Source organism: Melanotaenia boesemani, chromosome 24, assembly GCF_017639745.1.
Source record: "Melanotaenia boesemani isolate fMelBoe1 chromosome 24, fMelBoe1.pri, whole genome shotgun sequence".
Lineage (NCBI taxonomy): Eukaryota > Metazoa > Chordata > Actinopteri > Atheriniformes > Melanotaeniidae > Melanotaenia > Melanotaenia boesemani.
Window position 1 is genome coordinate 22,589,818 of NC_055705.1, and position 14,607 is coordinate 22,604,424.

The 14,607-nt window shown below is 37.2% G+C and overlaps 1 protein-coding gene across 1 annotated transcript in view; it reads right to left on the minus strand.

Annotated features, from left to right (window-relative positions):
• Nucleotides 1–14,607, minus strand: part of LOC121635480 (collagen alpha-1(XXVIII) chain-like) — a 60,461-nt gene continuing 45,854 nt past the window's right edge. The window contains exons 26-36 of the mRNA XM_041978644.1: nucleotides 12,576–12,644; nucleotides 10,415–10,483; nucleotides 10,210–10,278; nucleotides 10,042–10,122; nucleotides 7,552–7,587; nucleotides 7,430–7,466; nucleotides 6,732–7,289; nucleotides 4,776–5,008; nucleotides 3,515–3,728; nucleotides 1,969–2,157; nucleotides 1–781 (exon numbers count right to left, since the gene is read on the minus strand). Of these exons, the coding sequence (XP_041834578.1) occupies nucleotides 774–781; nucleotides 1,969–2,157; nucleotides 3,515–3,728; nucleotides 4,776–5,008; nucleotides 6,732–7,289; nucleotides 7,430–7,466; nucleotides 7,552–7,587; nucleotides 10,042–10,122; nucleotides 10,210–10,278; nucleotides 10,415–10,483; nucleotides 12,576–12,644 (1,563 nt within the window). The 3' untranslated portion in view covers nucleotides 1–773. The remainder of the gene's footprint in view (nucleotides 782–1,968; nucleotides 2,158–3,514; nucleotides 3,729–4,775; nucleotides 5,009–6,731; nucleotides 7,290–7,429; nucleotides 7,467–7,551; nucleotides 7,588–10,041; nucleotides 10,123–10,209; nucleotides 10,279–10,414; nucleotides 10,484–12,575; nucleotides 12,645–14,607) is intronic.

The following is a 14,607-nucleotide window of genomic DNA, read 5'->3' on the forward strand; positions in this document are numbered from 1 at the left end:
TCAGCTAAGATCAGATTTATTAAAATAGTTGACATTGAATGTTAATTGTGTAAAACACAGTACAGTAGAGTATGCATCCCTGCAGTCAGTTCAGCTGGGAGACTAAATGAAAAGCTCTGAATGAAGCTCTGCTCGTTCTGGAAGCAGCAACTTCAGTGTCATGACATGTTTTGTCCAGTAGAGGGCAGTGTGAGAGTGTATGCCAGTAAAATTAACAGAAAACATCCCATTTTTCTTCCATAAAACTAACAAATGACACACACAAAGGCACAAAATAATTCCACTAAGTCTGTTTGTTTTTTTTGTTTTTTTTACATAAAGCTATATAAAAGAAAAGAGTAGTTTTATTGAAGTGATGAGGCTTCTCTCTGCTTTGTTACTGGCTCTAGTGAATATACACCAGCAGACCTATAGGAGTTTATCCAAGTAGAGAAATTTATTTCTCTGTATTTATGTAGCTGTTATAAATCATCTTTTGCATGGAGATGTTCACAGTTCTGGCTGTGTTGGAAATAAAAAACGTATGAAAGTGCAGGTGTGGGATGCTGGAGCAACACTGAAGAGCTCATCTGTATTCCTGAGTAGAAACAACGGAGAATCGCCTGCATTATTAAAAATACAAACGGTTTATTTTTTACTGTAATTAGAAGTAAAACATTTCATTGAATCCAGGAGGAGGGAAGCAAGTTTAGTGATGATGTATCTGCCTGGGAATGAAGAATGGCTGGTTTTAGCTTCCCCTCCTTGAATCTGCAGCAGATGTTTGCCTTCGATCAGCCTCCTGCAGGAAAACAATCAGGACATCAGTATTAATATCAGATGGATATGGCCTCATTATATCTTTATTAATAATAAAGACAATAAGACAGGGGTGTCAAACATATGGCTTGGGGGTCAAAACTGGACCCTCTGGTCCAGTCTGGTCCGCAGGGTGAGTTAAGTAAACATGATATTAACACAGAAGATGTGAACTGTGATAATAAAAGTAACTGCAATCCATAATGTGTCCAGGTGAGGTTTAATTTTTTCTGTTTAAAAGCAAAACATTTTCAGGTCAGGAGGATAACAGGAAAATGACTAAATATGAACAAAAAATATGGAAATAAAAAATTAAATCGAAGTAAATAAAAATCTATTAAAATAATACAGACAGAATATGAAATAAAATAGAATGTTTAATAAAATCTGAAACATCTTTTTAAAAAAACAGGTTTTAAAATTAATCAAATAAATGAAAATAATTGTAATAATAAATTTTGAAACAAAAAATGTTCACAATTAATTTGATAAATTTAAATATATAGATATTTACACATGAAATATAAAAATGGTTGTTTATTTACATCTATCAGTATCAACATTATTTTCATATATTTTGCTATAAAATATATATTAAAATTCAATAATATATATATATATATATATATATATATATATATACACACACACACAAATGTTGTTGAAACTTTGCTTTATTTCTTCATAAATTTCAGGTTGTTGTTTCTTCTAAAAGGATATTTCACTAAATGTAAACATCTTGATGATATTCTTGTACTTCGCTGTACTAAAATGTAATTTTTTGGTTATTATGGTAAATGGTCCGTATTTATACAGCACTTTACTGTACCTGGAATGATACCCAAAGCGCTTTACATTATACATCACATTCACCCATTCACACACACATTCACACACTGATGGCGGAAGCTGCCTTGCAAGGCGCTCGACCACGACCCATCAGGAGCAGTTAGGGGTTTGGTGTCTTGCCCAAGGACACCTCGACATGAACTCGACTTGGCCGAGGATCGAACCGGCAACCCTTGGGTTACAAGACGACCGCTCTACCTTGCTGAGCCATGCCGCCCCTATTATGCTGATATTTTACTGCTCCAGGCTACTTGAGATTGGACTGCTCTGAACTACAATGTGTTTGACACACCCGGTTCATAAAGAATCAGAAACGTCTACCTCTGGTCACCACGCACGTCCTCCTGCACTCCTCCTCTGTGTCGAAGCGGTTCTTGTTGCCATCGCAGCCTCCGTACCAGAACTGAGCACAAGCATTGGCCTGTTTGTCGTAGTACCAACGGATGTTATAGTCCCGACATGAACCCTGATCCAGAACCAAGCCACAGAGAGGGTCCAAAGGTGCCATTTCTGCAGGAAAATGTCAAACGAAAAGGGTGAAAAACACAAAAAAAACCCAACTCCACTTATAATTGAACCTGTCCTGTCTCAGGAAGAAGGTTTAAAGTAAGAGCCATGCTGCATCAAAAATAATTGGCCTCCCTTTGCTGCACACACAGCATGAAGCTGCATTAAGGAGAGCTTTGCCCACCAGCTCACTGAGAAACTGGACTGGAACTTCAGCTGTTTAACCGTGTGACATCGCCGTGGGTGCTCGTCACACCACCGATCTGATTTGACTAACTGTGATGAGATGATGCGTCATGTAGCATTAGCTTAGCTGTGGGCGTCTTCAGGGATTTAAGAACTGCTCCTCTCCAGCTTTCCAAAGAACAATCAGAAAATGTTCTGAGAGAAGAAGAAATCCTCCAGTTTATCATGAGTTCTGTTTCTACAGCAAACCAAAAATATTAGGAAAGTTAAAATAAATCGTCCAAACGTGTCCACAAGTCTAAATGTTTCTAAAAGTCCAGGCTTCTTCATCAATCCGTTGCTCAGGAGTGCTGATCACTTTCCAGAATTTTTTTTGTTTTTAAGGAACATAATTTTATCTAGAAGGTAAATTTGGACCTTTTTCTTTCTAGTAGAAACTTAGCTATAGAAATGGCCTGCTTAAAAAAAAAAAGAGTTTAATCAAATCAAATTTTAATTTTTATAGCACTTTTCATGCCAATGAGCAGCACAATGTGCTTCACATAACAGCAACATCAAAATAAAATTATTTTAACATCAAATTAGTGACGTGTTGTTAGATGTCAAGAAGAATACAAACTGCTGCAAGTCCACCATTCTCCTCTTTTGCTTCTGTGTCATGTTCTTTGTTATAATTATAGAAAGATGTCGCATGGCTATGATGTCACGGCTGACTCATCTATTGCTATTCAGCTGATACCCTGCCTACCAGGTAAGGGTACAGTTAGCTGTAGCAATGCAACAGAAATCAAGGTTTACTCAGCCTAGGACCACGTCACTGATTCCTAGAACTACTTTACTAGTTCCTAGGACAACTTCAGTAGTTCCTAGGACTAATTAAATAGTTATTAGGAGTATTTAAATGGTTCCTAGGACATACATTTGCACATGGCAGGTTTTATGCAAACCAACATAGAAACTTTAAGGAATAATTTATATCTTGTTGCATCCTTTCAATGCAGCAGATTCACCTCTTTATTTCCTTTTGTTTATAGCTGGTTACTACAGTTGTGTTTGTTGCATTCTGTCTTGTAACGGTCAGATTTCTGCATTAAAGATAAAAATAAGGATACTTTTCCTTCCAGAAGAAAATACTTCAAAAATTAAAATAGAGGCAGAAATTGGTCTTGTGTACCTTTTGGAAGAGCTGGCTTTGGATACTGTACACCTGAGAATGATGAGGTTCTATTTGCAGAAGAGGATGATGAAGACGAAGAGGAGCCTTGGCTACTGGAGGTGTCTTCTCTGGCAGGACTGATCTGTCTGTGGTCTGTGGTGCCACGGTTAAATGTGTCCCCGCGCTCAGTTCCTGAAAATGTTTCTGTGAGACCATGCTGCCCTCCTCCACCCTGAGGACAAAACCATGAAACTGTGGTTATAATATGCTTTCTTGATGTTTTAGTCAGTGGTGTAGTGCAGGGTATACGCGGGTATACAGCGTATACCCACTTTGTTTTTCCATCAGCATTGCGTATACCCACTTCTAAATGCCAGTGATGTGAAACATTCACTTATATCTGCGAACCTAAGTGTCCTTTTTGCCCCAGAGATAGTTGGGCCATGACCCACCCTACTCTGCCTTGTACTCATTGCTTCACTGATTTGATTGGTTAACTTTAGCCGAGGAACTGTTTACAAGTTTAAAATTTCACCTTTGAAATACATGTTGAACCAAGCAATTCAAACTAAAATTAGCTTTCACAGTTATAAACGTCCATGTGAGTGTACATCAACCAGTAGCTCGACTAATGTTAGCGAGGCTACACTGGTGAAGTTAGCCAGCAGCTATGTAAACATAAGCCCGACACCCACGCCCACTACATCCCCCACCCCGCAGGGATGCTCATATGGAAGGAAACACTGCCTTTTTGCCAACAGCTAAAGATGCAAGTACAACTTCTAATGAAGACATCAAAATTTTTTTTTTTTTTGTTTCCTTTTGTTTTTCTTTGCAAGACCTTGTAAATGCTATTAAAATCATGTCAGTGGTCGACAGTCACGGATATACAGTAGCTACAGTTACACTGTGTGTAATTGACCTTTTAGGATGTAAAAAAATAAAATGGATGACAACTTTACACGTTAAATGAGCTGTCATTGTTTCTCTCATTACATTTATAGCCTGTAATTCAGTCATTTTTATTGTTTTTCTGTAAACATCAATACTGACTGGCCAGACCTGTGGACTGTCAAAAAAAAAAAAAAAAAAGATTTTAAATCCAAGAACACGTGGTTGGGATCCAAAACAAAAATTTAGCTAAGTTTAGATAGATTGCTAGTTTGGGGGACTTCTGAAACAGTGGACACTGAGAAATTAAGAGTATATCCACTTCTCGAGGGACCACTACACCACAGGTTTTAGTAGTTTTAGTAGTGCTCATTAAGTTGTGATCTACCTGGACTACTTGGCTGTTGGAACTGCCACCGGAGTTGAAGACTGTCTGTTGGCCATTCCTTGAATCTGGCTGATTTACGGGCCTGTACCCATAACCACTGGTGGCGTAGCTCCCAATCCTGTTGCCATTGTAGCCATTGTTCCCATAGCCATTGTAGCCGTTAGTTACTCTGTTATATATCAAGGCTCCATTCTCGTCCTCACAGAACTGGCTGACCAACTTGGATTCCAGAGCTGAAACAGAAAGTCACAGAGAGAAGTAATTATTTACTTTATTGTTTCTAAAGGTTGCCAGTGAGACATGCTGTATGAGTGTAGGGACTAGGAAAGTCTAGGGTAAGATTTCCATTAAACCTTTCAAGACTTAAGATTTATATTAATTTGGTAAACACAGGTCCCAGAAACACGATTAACTCTTGTAAATTGGGATGCTCTATAAAAAATAAATAAATAATGCAATGATTTCCATATATAACTCATATTTTATTCCCAATAGAAGATAAACAACATATCATTTAATTTAAAATATAAGCTGATTCTGAATCTGATGGCAGCAACACATCTATAGAAAGGTGGAACAGGAGCAACATATCACTAACAGCAGTTAGTTGTTGATTATCTCAGCTTAGCAAACCAAAAGCTGACAAAATGTAGTTGTTGCTAAACTTATTTGAGCCTATTTAACCAACACCTAACAATATTTAGCTGTTAATTAGCTTAGCTTAGCTTAGCTATCCAAAAGCTAACAACAGTTAGCTGTTAACTAGAACAAGCTGACAAGCCAACAGCTACCAACATTTTGATCAGATTATTTTCATTTGGCTAACCAACAGCTAAGGGCATTTTGCTTTTACTTAGCTTATTTTAATTTAGTAAACAAACAGCCAACAACATTTGGCTGTTGGTTAGCATATGTTATCCTACCTAACCGACACCTATTATCAGTCTAATATTGATTAGCTTATCTTAGCTAGCCAACAGCTAACAGCCTTTAGATTTTGGTTAACTTATATTGTCTGAGCTAACCAAGACCTAACAAAATTTAGCTACTGATTAGCTTAGTTTAGCTAACCAAAAACAAACAACAGTTAGCTGTTGGTCAACTTCGCTTAGTAAACAAAAGCCAACAGCTGTTGATATCTTAGCTTAATTAACCCACAGCTAACAACACTAAACAGAAAATGTGCAAATGTTTTTGAACATATTTTTAAATCAACAGTCAAGAGTTTACTAAATTAAAAAAATCTAAATTAACATTATGTCAAAGATGATACTGTCTACGCTATATCTTGTCTTCCAAACCTTCCAGTATTATCAATGAACCTCACACCTTACGTATAGTCAAATTAGACCCTACACTGCCCCCAGTGGTTACTTGCATATTGTAGATTGCTTACAAACTGATTCAAACAAGAGCAAAATACACAAGACAGCCATGAAAAATCTGTATATGTGTAATTAAAAGGAAGTATATTTTTGGCCTTATGTTGACTACTGATGCTCATGCTAACTACCGTTTCCACCTCATGGAGGGATGGAAAGATATAATCTTTGTTTTTAATGTGTAGCTAATGAATGCTGAACTAACAGCATTTTGGTGAGGTTTTCCTTTTTTTTTTAGTTCATTCTGTATTAATTTCTTTATAGATACCAACACCTGAAGGAACATGTTAATTAACGTTCATCTGTGAGTCCTACTAGTGTAACCTGGTAAGGGAACAATCTTCATTGGGTGTTCTGTGTTCTGACTGGTTTCTCAAGGTGAACATCACTACGTTTGTCAACTCAAAGACCTAAACACCTAGTCAGTAGTTAGGGAGAAGATACACCAGGGCTACTAAATTTTGTCCTACGAGTGCTGCAGTCCTGCAGATTTTCAGAGTGTCATGGCTTGATTGATGTAAACATATGATCCATGGCTGCTTTATTACCTACAGTAAGCAGAAACTCCTCTTACCTGGCAGAGTGTTGAAATCATCTATAAGGAGCATGTGCTCGCTGTCCGGGTCAGAGGCGATCAGATTTAGCTCTCTTAGGAACTCGGGCCGCGTTGGGTCTGAAGTGTTTATGATCCCCAAGGCAAACATCTCAATATTGGCTGCATGTGCTTCCCGTACGGCGATATCCAGTTTCACTGGCTCTCGTTTGTCCGTCTGCCCATCTGTGATAACTATGGCCACCTTGCTGACGCCCAGGCGTGAGCTGTAGAAGGCCTCCTGAGTGGCTTTACGGATGGCCGTGCCAGTGTAGGTGCCCTCTCCCATGTATGGGATGTTCCTGATGGCCTGCTTGATGTCCTCTTTGGTGACATAGCGGGCCAAGTTGAACACAAGCTTCACCTCCAAGCTGTATAAAACCAGGCCAATCCTGGTGGCATTGCGACCCACTGTGACCCGGTCCACTAGTGCGGTCACAAAGTCCTTGATGATCTCAAAGTTCTCTGGGCCCACGCTTTCAGAGCTGTCAATGACAAACACCAGCTCCATAGGCCTCTCTTTGCACTTGATCCCACATCCTGGAATCACATCACATCACCATGAGACAATGGCTGAAATTTCACTTTGAAGAGGTCCAGTCTAAAATCATATCTCACTCTAGAGATATTTCAATACTAAGTAGGGAAATAAATATGGCAATGATGACAAGATACTTTACCACAGATCTCTCTGATCATTCGAATGATGTCCTCTCTCTGAAAGAAATACACCAACACAGCATGAGAACTAACATGAACATGAGAAATAAGTGATGAAAGGGAATATATAGAAAAGACTTACAGTGAGGCCCGCTTCACCTTTAACACCTCCTCGACCCTAAAATAAATTCAAATGAAGACAGATTTATTCTCACAATCTAACAATTTACAAATCTTTTATTTACTAAAAAGATTGTTTTAGGTCATCTTTGTTTAGAATAGTAAAAGCAAATTAGAAGATATGAATGAAATAAAAAATGGAAAATCAAAAGAATGTAGACATAAGCTGCAGCACAGCACTTACCTGTAACATTTAATAAGACCTTTAGGATTTCCTCATACAAGTATTTTGTCATTTCTATACTTTTTTTTTATTATCATTTTTATATTGTTTAAACAACAGTTCTACAGTTTGACACCAGTGCAGGGCCAGTCTGAGCCTTTATAGGGCCCCATTTCATTTGGGTGACCCCCTATACCACCTAAGCGCCACCAGGTCTTAAGTTTTACTGGTGCTTGATCATGTCATATATTGTAAATTTAATGCACCCATTCTTTTGCATCATTTTTAGGTGGCTTAAGTCATACTGGTGCTGCTTTGGCTGTGGGTTTTAACCTTAGTGGTGTAGCAAATTCAGAAAATATTGCAGGTTTTTTTGCATTTTCAAATATTTAGTGTGATGAATGCATGTGGTAGACTGAAATTATATTAAAAGTATCACCAGTCAAGTACGAAAGCTAACAGCTTACATTCTCACAATGCTTCTTTTAACATCGTTTTCCACTGATAATAGGATAATTTATCTGGTTATCCTGGGAAAACAAAGTTTATTTTCTCAACATGCCTGTCTTTAGACTGTGGGAGGAAGCTGGGAGAGAACGGAGCTGTTCTGTACTGGGATGCCTCAGTAATGATCAAAAAGAGGAACAAAAGTGTACATAAATGCAAACTTTTGCTATTAAAAAAAGCTTAAAACTGTAGCCAACTTGTCCCTGACTTCGTGCTAAACTGCATTCACAATGCAGGTCTTAATGCTTATATACCATTTTTTTTTTTTTTTTTTTTTAAATAATTTTGGTGTGTGTAATTGTTCACATGATATAAATGCAACATTGAACACGCCCTGAAGTGACCCGCATGCATTCGATCTTATTGTGTCCTGTCTCCTCCAGCACAGAATTGGGACGTCTGTCTTGCTACAATGATGTAAAAGTCGGATGAAATGCGACATGACTGTTTAGAGTGAGGTCACTTTGACAAAGATCTGGTTTGGTACCACATGTGAAACTGACCTGGGTCAGATTTGAAGAAAAAAAAAAACATCTGATTTGTGCTATTCAGACTGTAAAAAATAATCTGATGGGTCACATATGGGCAAAAAAGTCGTATTTGAGTCATTTTTGCCTGATATGTGAACAGGTCAAAGATTCTGCTAAAAGCTGCATGTGTGGTAGGACTGAGGTATGGTTCGGATTGGAGTGGATTAAACTGGTTTAATTTGCATATGCATACCAGACATGATTTAAATAGTAAAGGTTTGTGTGTGTATTACCATTTTTAATAAATTATTAAATTATATAATTGTTTTTTAATGACCTTTGTTATTGTTATTATTTTTTAATCAAGCTGTTGCCACATTTCAAGCACATCTGGGGCCTCCTGGTGGAGAAGGTGGGGAGTAGCAGCTGCTTGGTTTGCTTATGCCTTGGCCCGGCTCTGCACCAGTGATGGATGTACAGTGAATCTGTGTTTGTTAAACGTACAATTTCCAGATACAGAGTGGTTATTGGTTATTATTTGATTCACTCATATTTTGAACTGTGTTGTAATTTTCTAAATCTCCATATTTCCTTGTGTGTAATTAGATGAATAATAGGCTTGTTGGATCATAATGTTTATTTTTTATTTATTTTTCACAAACTATATGTATGGCTTTCTTTCGCAACAAAAAGAATTAGTAGTTATATAATAAGTGTGTCCCTAAATTCCAACATAACATGTCAAATATGGATTAATGAGTTATAAAAAGCGGATTTTTTTTAAACAGAAAGTCCTTTAATTTGTAGAATTTAGCAATAGATTTAGACGTTTTTGTTTTGATGTAATTTACATGTGTTTAATTTGTCAGAATAATTCATTTAGCTTTACCGAAGTGAAGGGGATAAATTGTTGGCATCCGTCCATTTTTCAAAAATCCCAAGTTGAAAATCCTTTGTATTTAGAAGCTGCTTCAGATTGTACCCAATCCCCCCCAAAAATATGATCATTTTCAGTAAATTAGACACCAAACATAATTAATTTACAGTGCAAACAACAACGGCCCAAATACCTAACCCTGTGGCACCCCACATGCTATTTACTCAGTATTATTGGTATAAACTGATACCTGTTGTCTAAATAGCTGCTCAGCCAGCTGAAGGCAAGTTTCCTGATTACGTACTTATATAATTTTATTTAGTTTTTCCAAAGTTAATAGTTTGTTGGCAATAAACATTAGCTCAAAAAGTAATTCAAAAGGGAATTAACTCCTGGCACTCCTTAGACATTTAAAACCATCCTGCTGCCACTCACAGGTTGTCCTGGGCCTCCAGGGTCTCCCATTTCTCCTTTGATTCCTTTGAGCCCCCTCTCGCCTGAAGTGCCTCGGTCACCCTGTAGCACATTGAAAAGACAAACAGAATTTATCAGCCAGTTATGAATGCTAACAGCCCTGCATGAATTTAAAGCAACATGACTTACTTTAGCTCCAGGAAAGCCTTCTCCAGGTTGCCCTCTTGGCCCTGCCACACCTTGGGCCCCCTGTTCACCCTGGAGCAGAGTTAAGAGTTGGTGATTTACAAATAGGCTTTACACACGTGATGTGGTGGAATACTGATTACACTGAAAAAAAAAACTCTCATTTATACATTTCTATGAACAAAAAGGACATTAAATCATGCCCTACCTTCGGTCCTTGAACTCCTTGTCCTTGTGGCCCCGTTGGTCCTGGTGGACCAGGTCGTCCTGGATTCCCCTACAGGGCAAGACGAATCAAAAGTTATTTCTTCTGCATGTTTTAACACAAAACTCGCCTCACAGTGTTCTACATTAGACATTAACACATATAACTAAAAAAACAAAGAAAAATAACAGATGATTCTGAATTTATTATTTCTGAAAATGTGTAAAACTCTCTAAACACTGTTTATACAACAACTTTGTTGTTGGGCCAACACACTTCAGCTTGTGGCATTTAGCTGTTGTTTCACGTTAAAAACGTAATTATCGACAACAACAATTCGCTGCTGTTTACACTAAAAAGATAGTGGACACTAAATATATTAGAAAGAAATTTAATAAAGACGACAGAGTTCAGGTGGGACTGGGTGCAGCCATCTTTAAATCTGGAATCTTGGGGTCCTCTGCAACTTACAAGTTCTCCGTTTGGCAAACGCAGTAATTTCTGGCAAAAACTCCTTTATAAACTTAATTCCAAAGACAACTGGAACCTACTATTAGACCACAGGTGCCACCATGTTTAACAAACACTTAATGTTTTAAAATAACAGGAAGTGATGTCACCACACACATAGGTACTCCGAAATAACGGACCGGTAAATGTAGACAACAATCTTTTAAATATCATATTTCAGAATCTGATTACTTTTAGATATACAAGCTCAAAGTTATCTGAAAATGTCTTTAATATTCAAGAAAAATTGGTGTTACATAAATATCTGTAAATTTATCTCGAACTTAAAATCAAATCAGGCTGTTGTGAATTGAATTAAATTGCACATCCACTTTTTTTTTATTAATGCTGGTCAGATCGATCATTGTTGGTGTTATTTTATATTGTTAATAAATAATAAAAAAAGCTTAAATTTAAAATTTTAGTTCTGCCATTCAGTCTGGTAATAAAATGTTTTGACAATCTTTATAATGTATTTGATTATGATAAAAATAATCAACAATTAAAGACAAAATCATTAAATGATTGTGAAATTTCAAACAAAAAGTATCGGTATTTGCGATACTTGCCTTTACTTTGTATCGGATTGATACTAAAATTTGCAGCCTAGCCTCTTTTTTTAATAAAGCTCACCATCACTCCTAGGGAGAATTTAGAGAGGCCAATTAATCTAACATCTATGTCTCTGGATGGTGGGAGGAAGCCGGAGTACCTGGAGAGAACCCACATGGGGAGAACACTGTTCCAGCCTCTCTCCATCCGAGGCTCGAACCAGCGACCTTCTTGCTGTGCGGTTGCAGTGCTAACCTCTACAATGCTGTGCAGTCCTAATCAATCCACAGTGTTTGGTGATCAACACAAAGGGTCTTTGAACTCATTTAAAAGGAAACTAACTCCTGGCATTGCCTGATGTCATGATCCAGTTTGAATAATTGTCTTATGATGCTTCATTGTAATATAAGTCATATGTGGTGACTTCAGGATGACAGAATCAGCTCACATTGTTCATAAATGTGCAACAGAGCAGACCAGATGTGTAATAATATGAAAGCTGATAAAAATTTCTTTTAAAAAAAGCAACATTTTCAAGGCTTTTCTTTTTTTTATCAAATTCATTAAAGTCTGACATAATTTTCCAGCGTGGCCAAAACCTGACATCAGCTTTTATAATCGAGTCTCTAATTAAATCCTGCCCACTGCTACATGACAGTGGAAACACTAGGACCCACAGAGTCTGAAGCCTGCAAGAAGTCTGGATGTGATCTGTGAGGACATATGAGGTGCTGGGTGTCCTCTTAGACCAAATGTTTCTCATCTCTCATTAGAGAGATGTGGAGAAAATCACAATAAACAGCAAAAACAAAGGAGCTGCCAGTCTTTAAATAGAAGCTCTTCTGATGGGCATGTATGTGCATGTAATGAAGTAGTTCTATTTTTTTCCATCAGTCTCTTAGTCCTCTTAGAATCTGACTCAATCATGACCCTCTGACTACACCGAGGAAGACTTCCTACATAAATAAACACCTCAGAGTGTTGGCCTTGACTCATTTCTGCAGGATTAGAGTGAAAGCTTTTAGTTGAAGAAAAGTAAAAATGGAAATCACTTCACTTGGAAGAAATCAAAGATTAAAAAAAAAAAAAGTTATAAAAGTACCGGAGGGCCTTGGAGTCCTTCACCCGGAGGTCCTGGTGAACCTGGCAACCCCCTGAATCCAATATCCCCCTACAAGGTTAGAAACACGATGAAAATACTGAAGACCTGAAACCACGTTAGATTTGTGGAACAAGTGATCAAATCCAGATTTATATGGTGAGAAAATAAGTCTCATAAAGGCTGCACATATAAAAATCTGACACATGAAATAACTTTACACGTGTGAACATTAAAAACTGCACAAAGATGAATATTTTGCACACAGATTTTCACTCTTACCTTCACAGACGTCATAATTTTCCTGCTCACAAATTTCTGTGCAAACAATGTGTTAAATTAACAAAAATTAACAGTTTCTAGTGTCTGTCGTATGTGAGTATTTAAATTGCTTTAATCCTCTGAGGTTGTAGGACATGCTGGTGTGTCCAAATCGCATATTCAGTTAAAGACGACGTAGCAGCATAACGTAGCCACGCAGTCTCCTTTCTAACTTCTGTTACCAGGGTGGACTTAAAACTATAAAATGGTTTTTAAACTGTTGATAAACTAGTACAACCAGAGTTATGATTAAAATATACAACATACTTTTCTGCGTATATTAGCATCACATTTGATGTATGTTTTACACTTTTGTAAATCAAGTAATACACGTGAACCATTTTGAGACCAATTTTACTCCATACACCAAACTCATTTTAACACATCCATTCAGTTCCATTTAGCCAGATTTCTCTTAGTAACATTTTATTTCTAATTTTTAATTAAATAATTTCAATCCATGCTAAAATACTAAAATGCCTTTTATACTAAAATGTAAAAATAATAAATCTTTCATTGCTTGTAGTCCAACTTCCTACCAGATTTATTTAAATCTGATTTTGTAGTTTTAGTAGTCTTGCTGCCATGATCACAGACCTCTACTGTAGTGCTTGCCGTGTAGGAAAAGAACTTGAAGACCTAAGTTCAAGCCTTTGGATTTTCAAATTAAACACCTTGACATGTCATATGTTGAGGACTGGTTTTAAGTTATAAAACATATCTTATTATTTAAAACTTGCAGTCCTGAGACAAAGTAATAATAAAAGTAAAAAACTAAAAAAAATTACATCTGAAACGGACGTATTTCAGTCATTTTCATTGTTTGAGTGGGTGAAAGAAGATTGATCGGATGGAAAAAAGAAATATCACCCCATCAAATCCATAAAAGCAAACATGAAACCATCTGTTTGAAGTTTAAACAAACTTTGATGGTAAAAAAAAAACCTGAACAAAAGCTAATCCAACACGGAAATGTCTGCAAAGAAGAGATGGAGGGTGACGCAGTGATCAAGTCAAAGCCCAGACTTCTATCCCACTAGAGAATTTAAAAAAGCAACACATGCAAGAAATCCTTCAAAACATCTTGAAAGTGGTTGAATCCTGCAAACACGAGTGATAATAAAACTTTGGCAGGCCAACAGAAACAGGGTGATGAAGGAAAATCCACTGATGAGTAAAAGTTCAGGCCCCTGACGGCAAGAAACTTTATCACATCTGCTATTTTTATTAGCTGTCCCTGCTTTTAAAAAATCTCCAACAACCATCATCTGTTGGCAGAGAGGATTAAGCAGGGTATTCAAACATATGGTCCAGGGTCCACAAATTTTGCAAATATGTAAATTATATAAAAGATAATGACTATTTTTTTAAAACTAGAAAGTAACTGCAATTATTTGATTGTCCACATAAGGTTTCATTTGTTTTTAAAGGTCCCATATTATAAATTCTTTCAACAATGGCTGTCAGAGGTCCATCAACATTGTTTTCAAAGTGTATTACCCTAAATTCAGCCTTGGTCCTTGATTTCAGCCACTAGTGCAGTAACGTGTGGTGAGGTTCATGGCTGGTGAGGCACTGATTTACAAATGTAAGAACTGAAAAGAGCCTCGTATTTCAATATTCATTCAACGGCATGCAGCTACTGGTAATGCTTCATATCCCATCAGCATTCCTCTTACACTCACACACCCGCTGTTACCATCTCTTCAGTGAG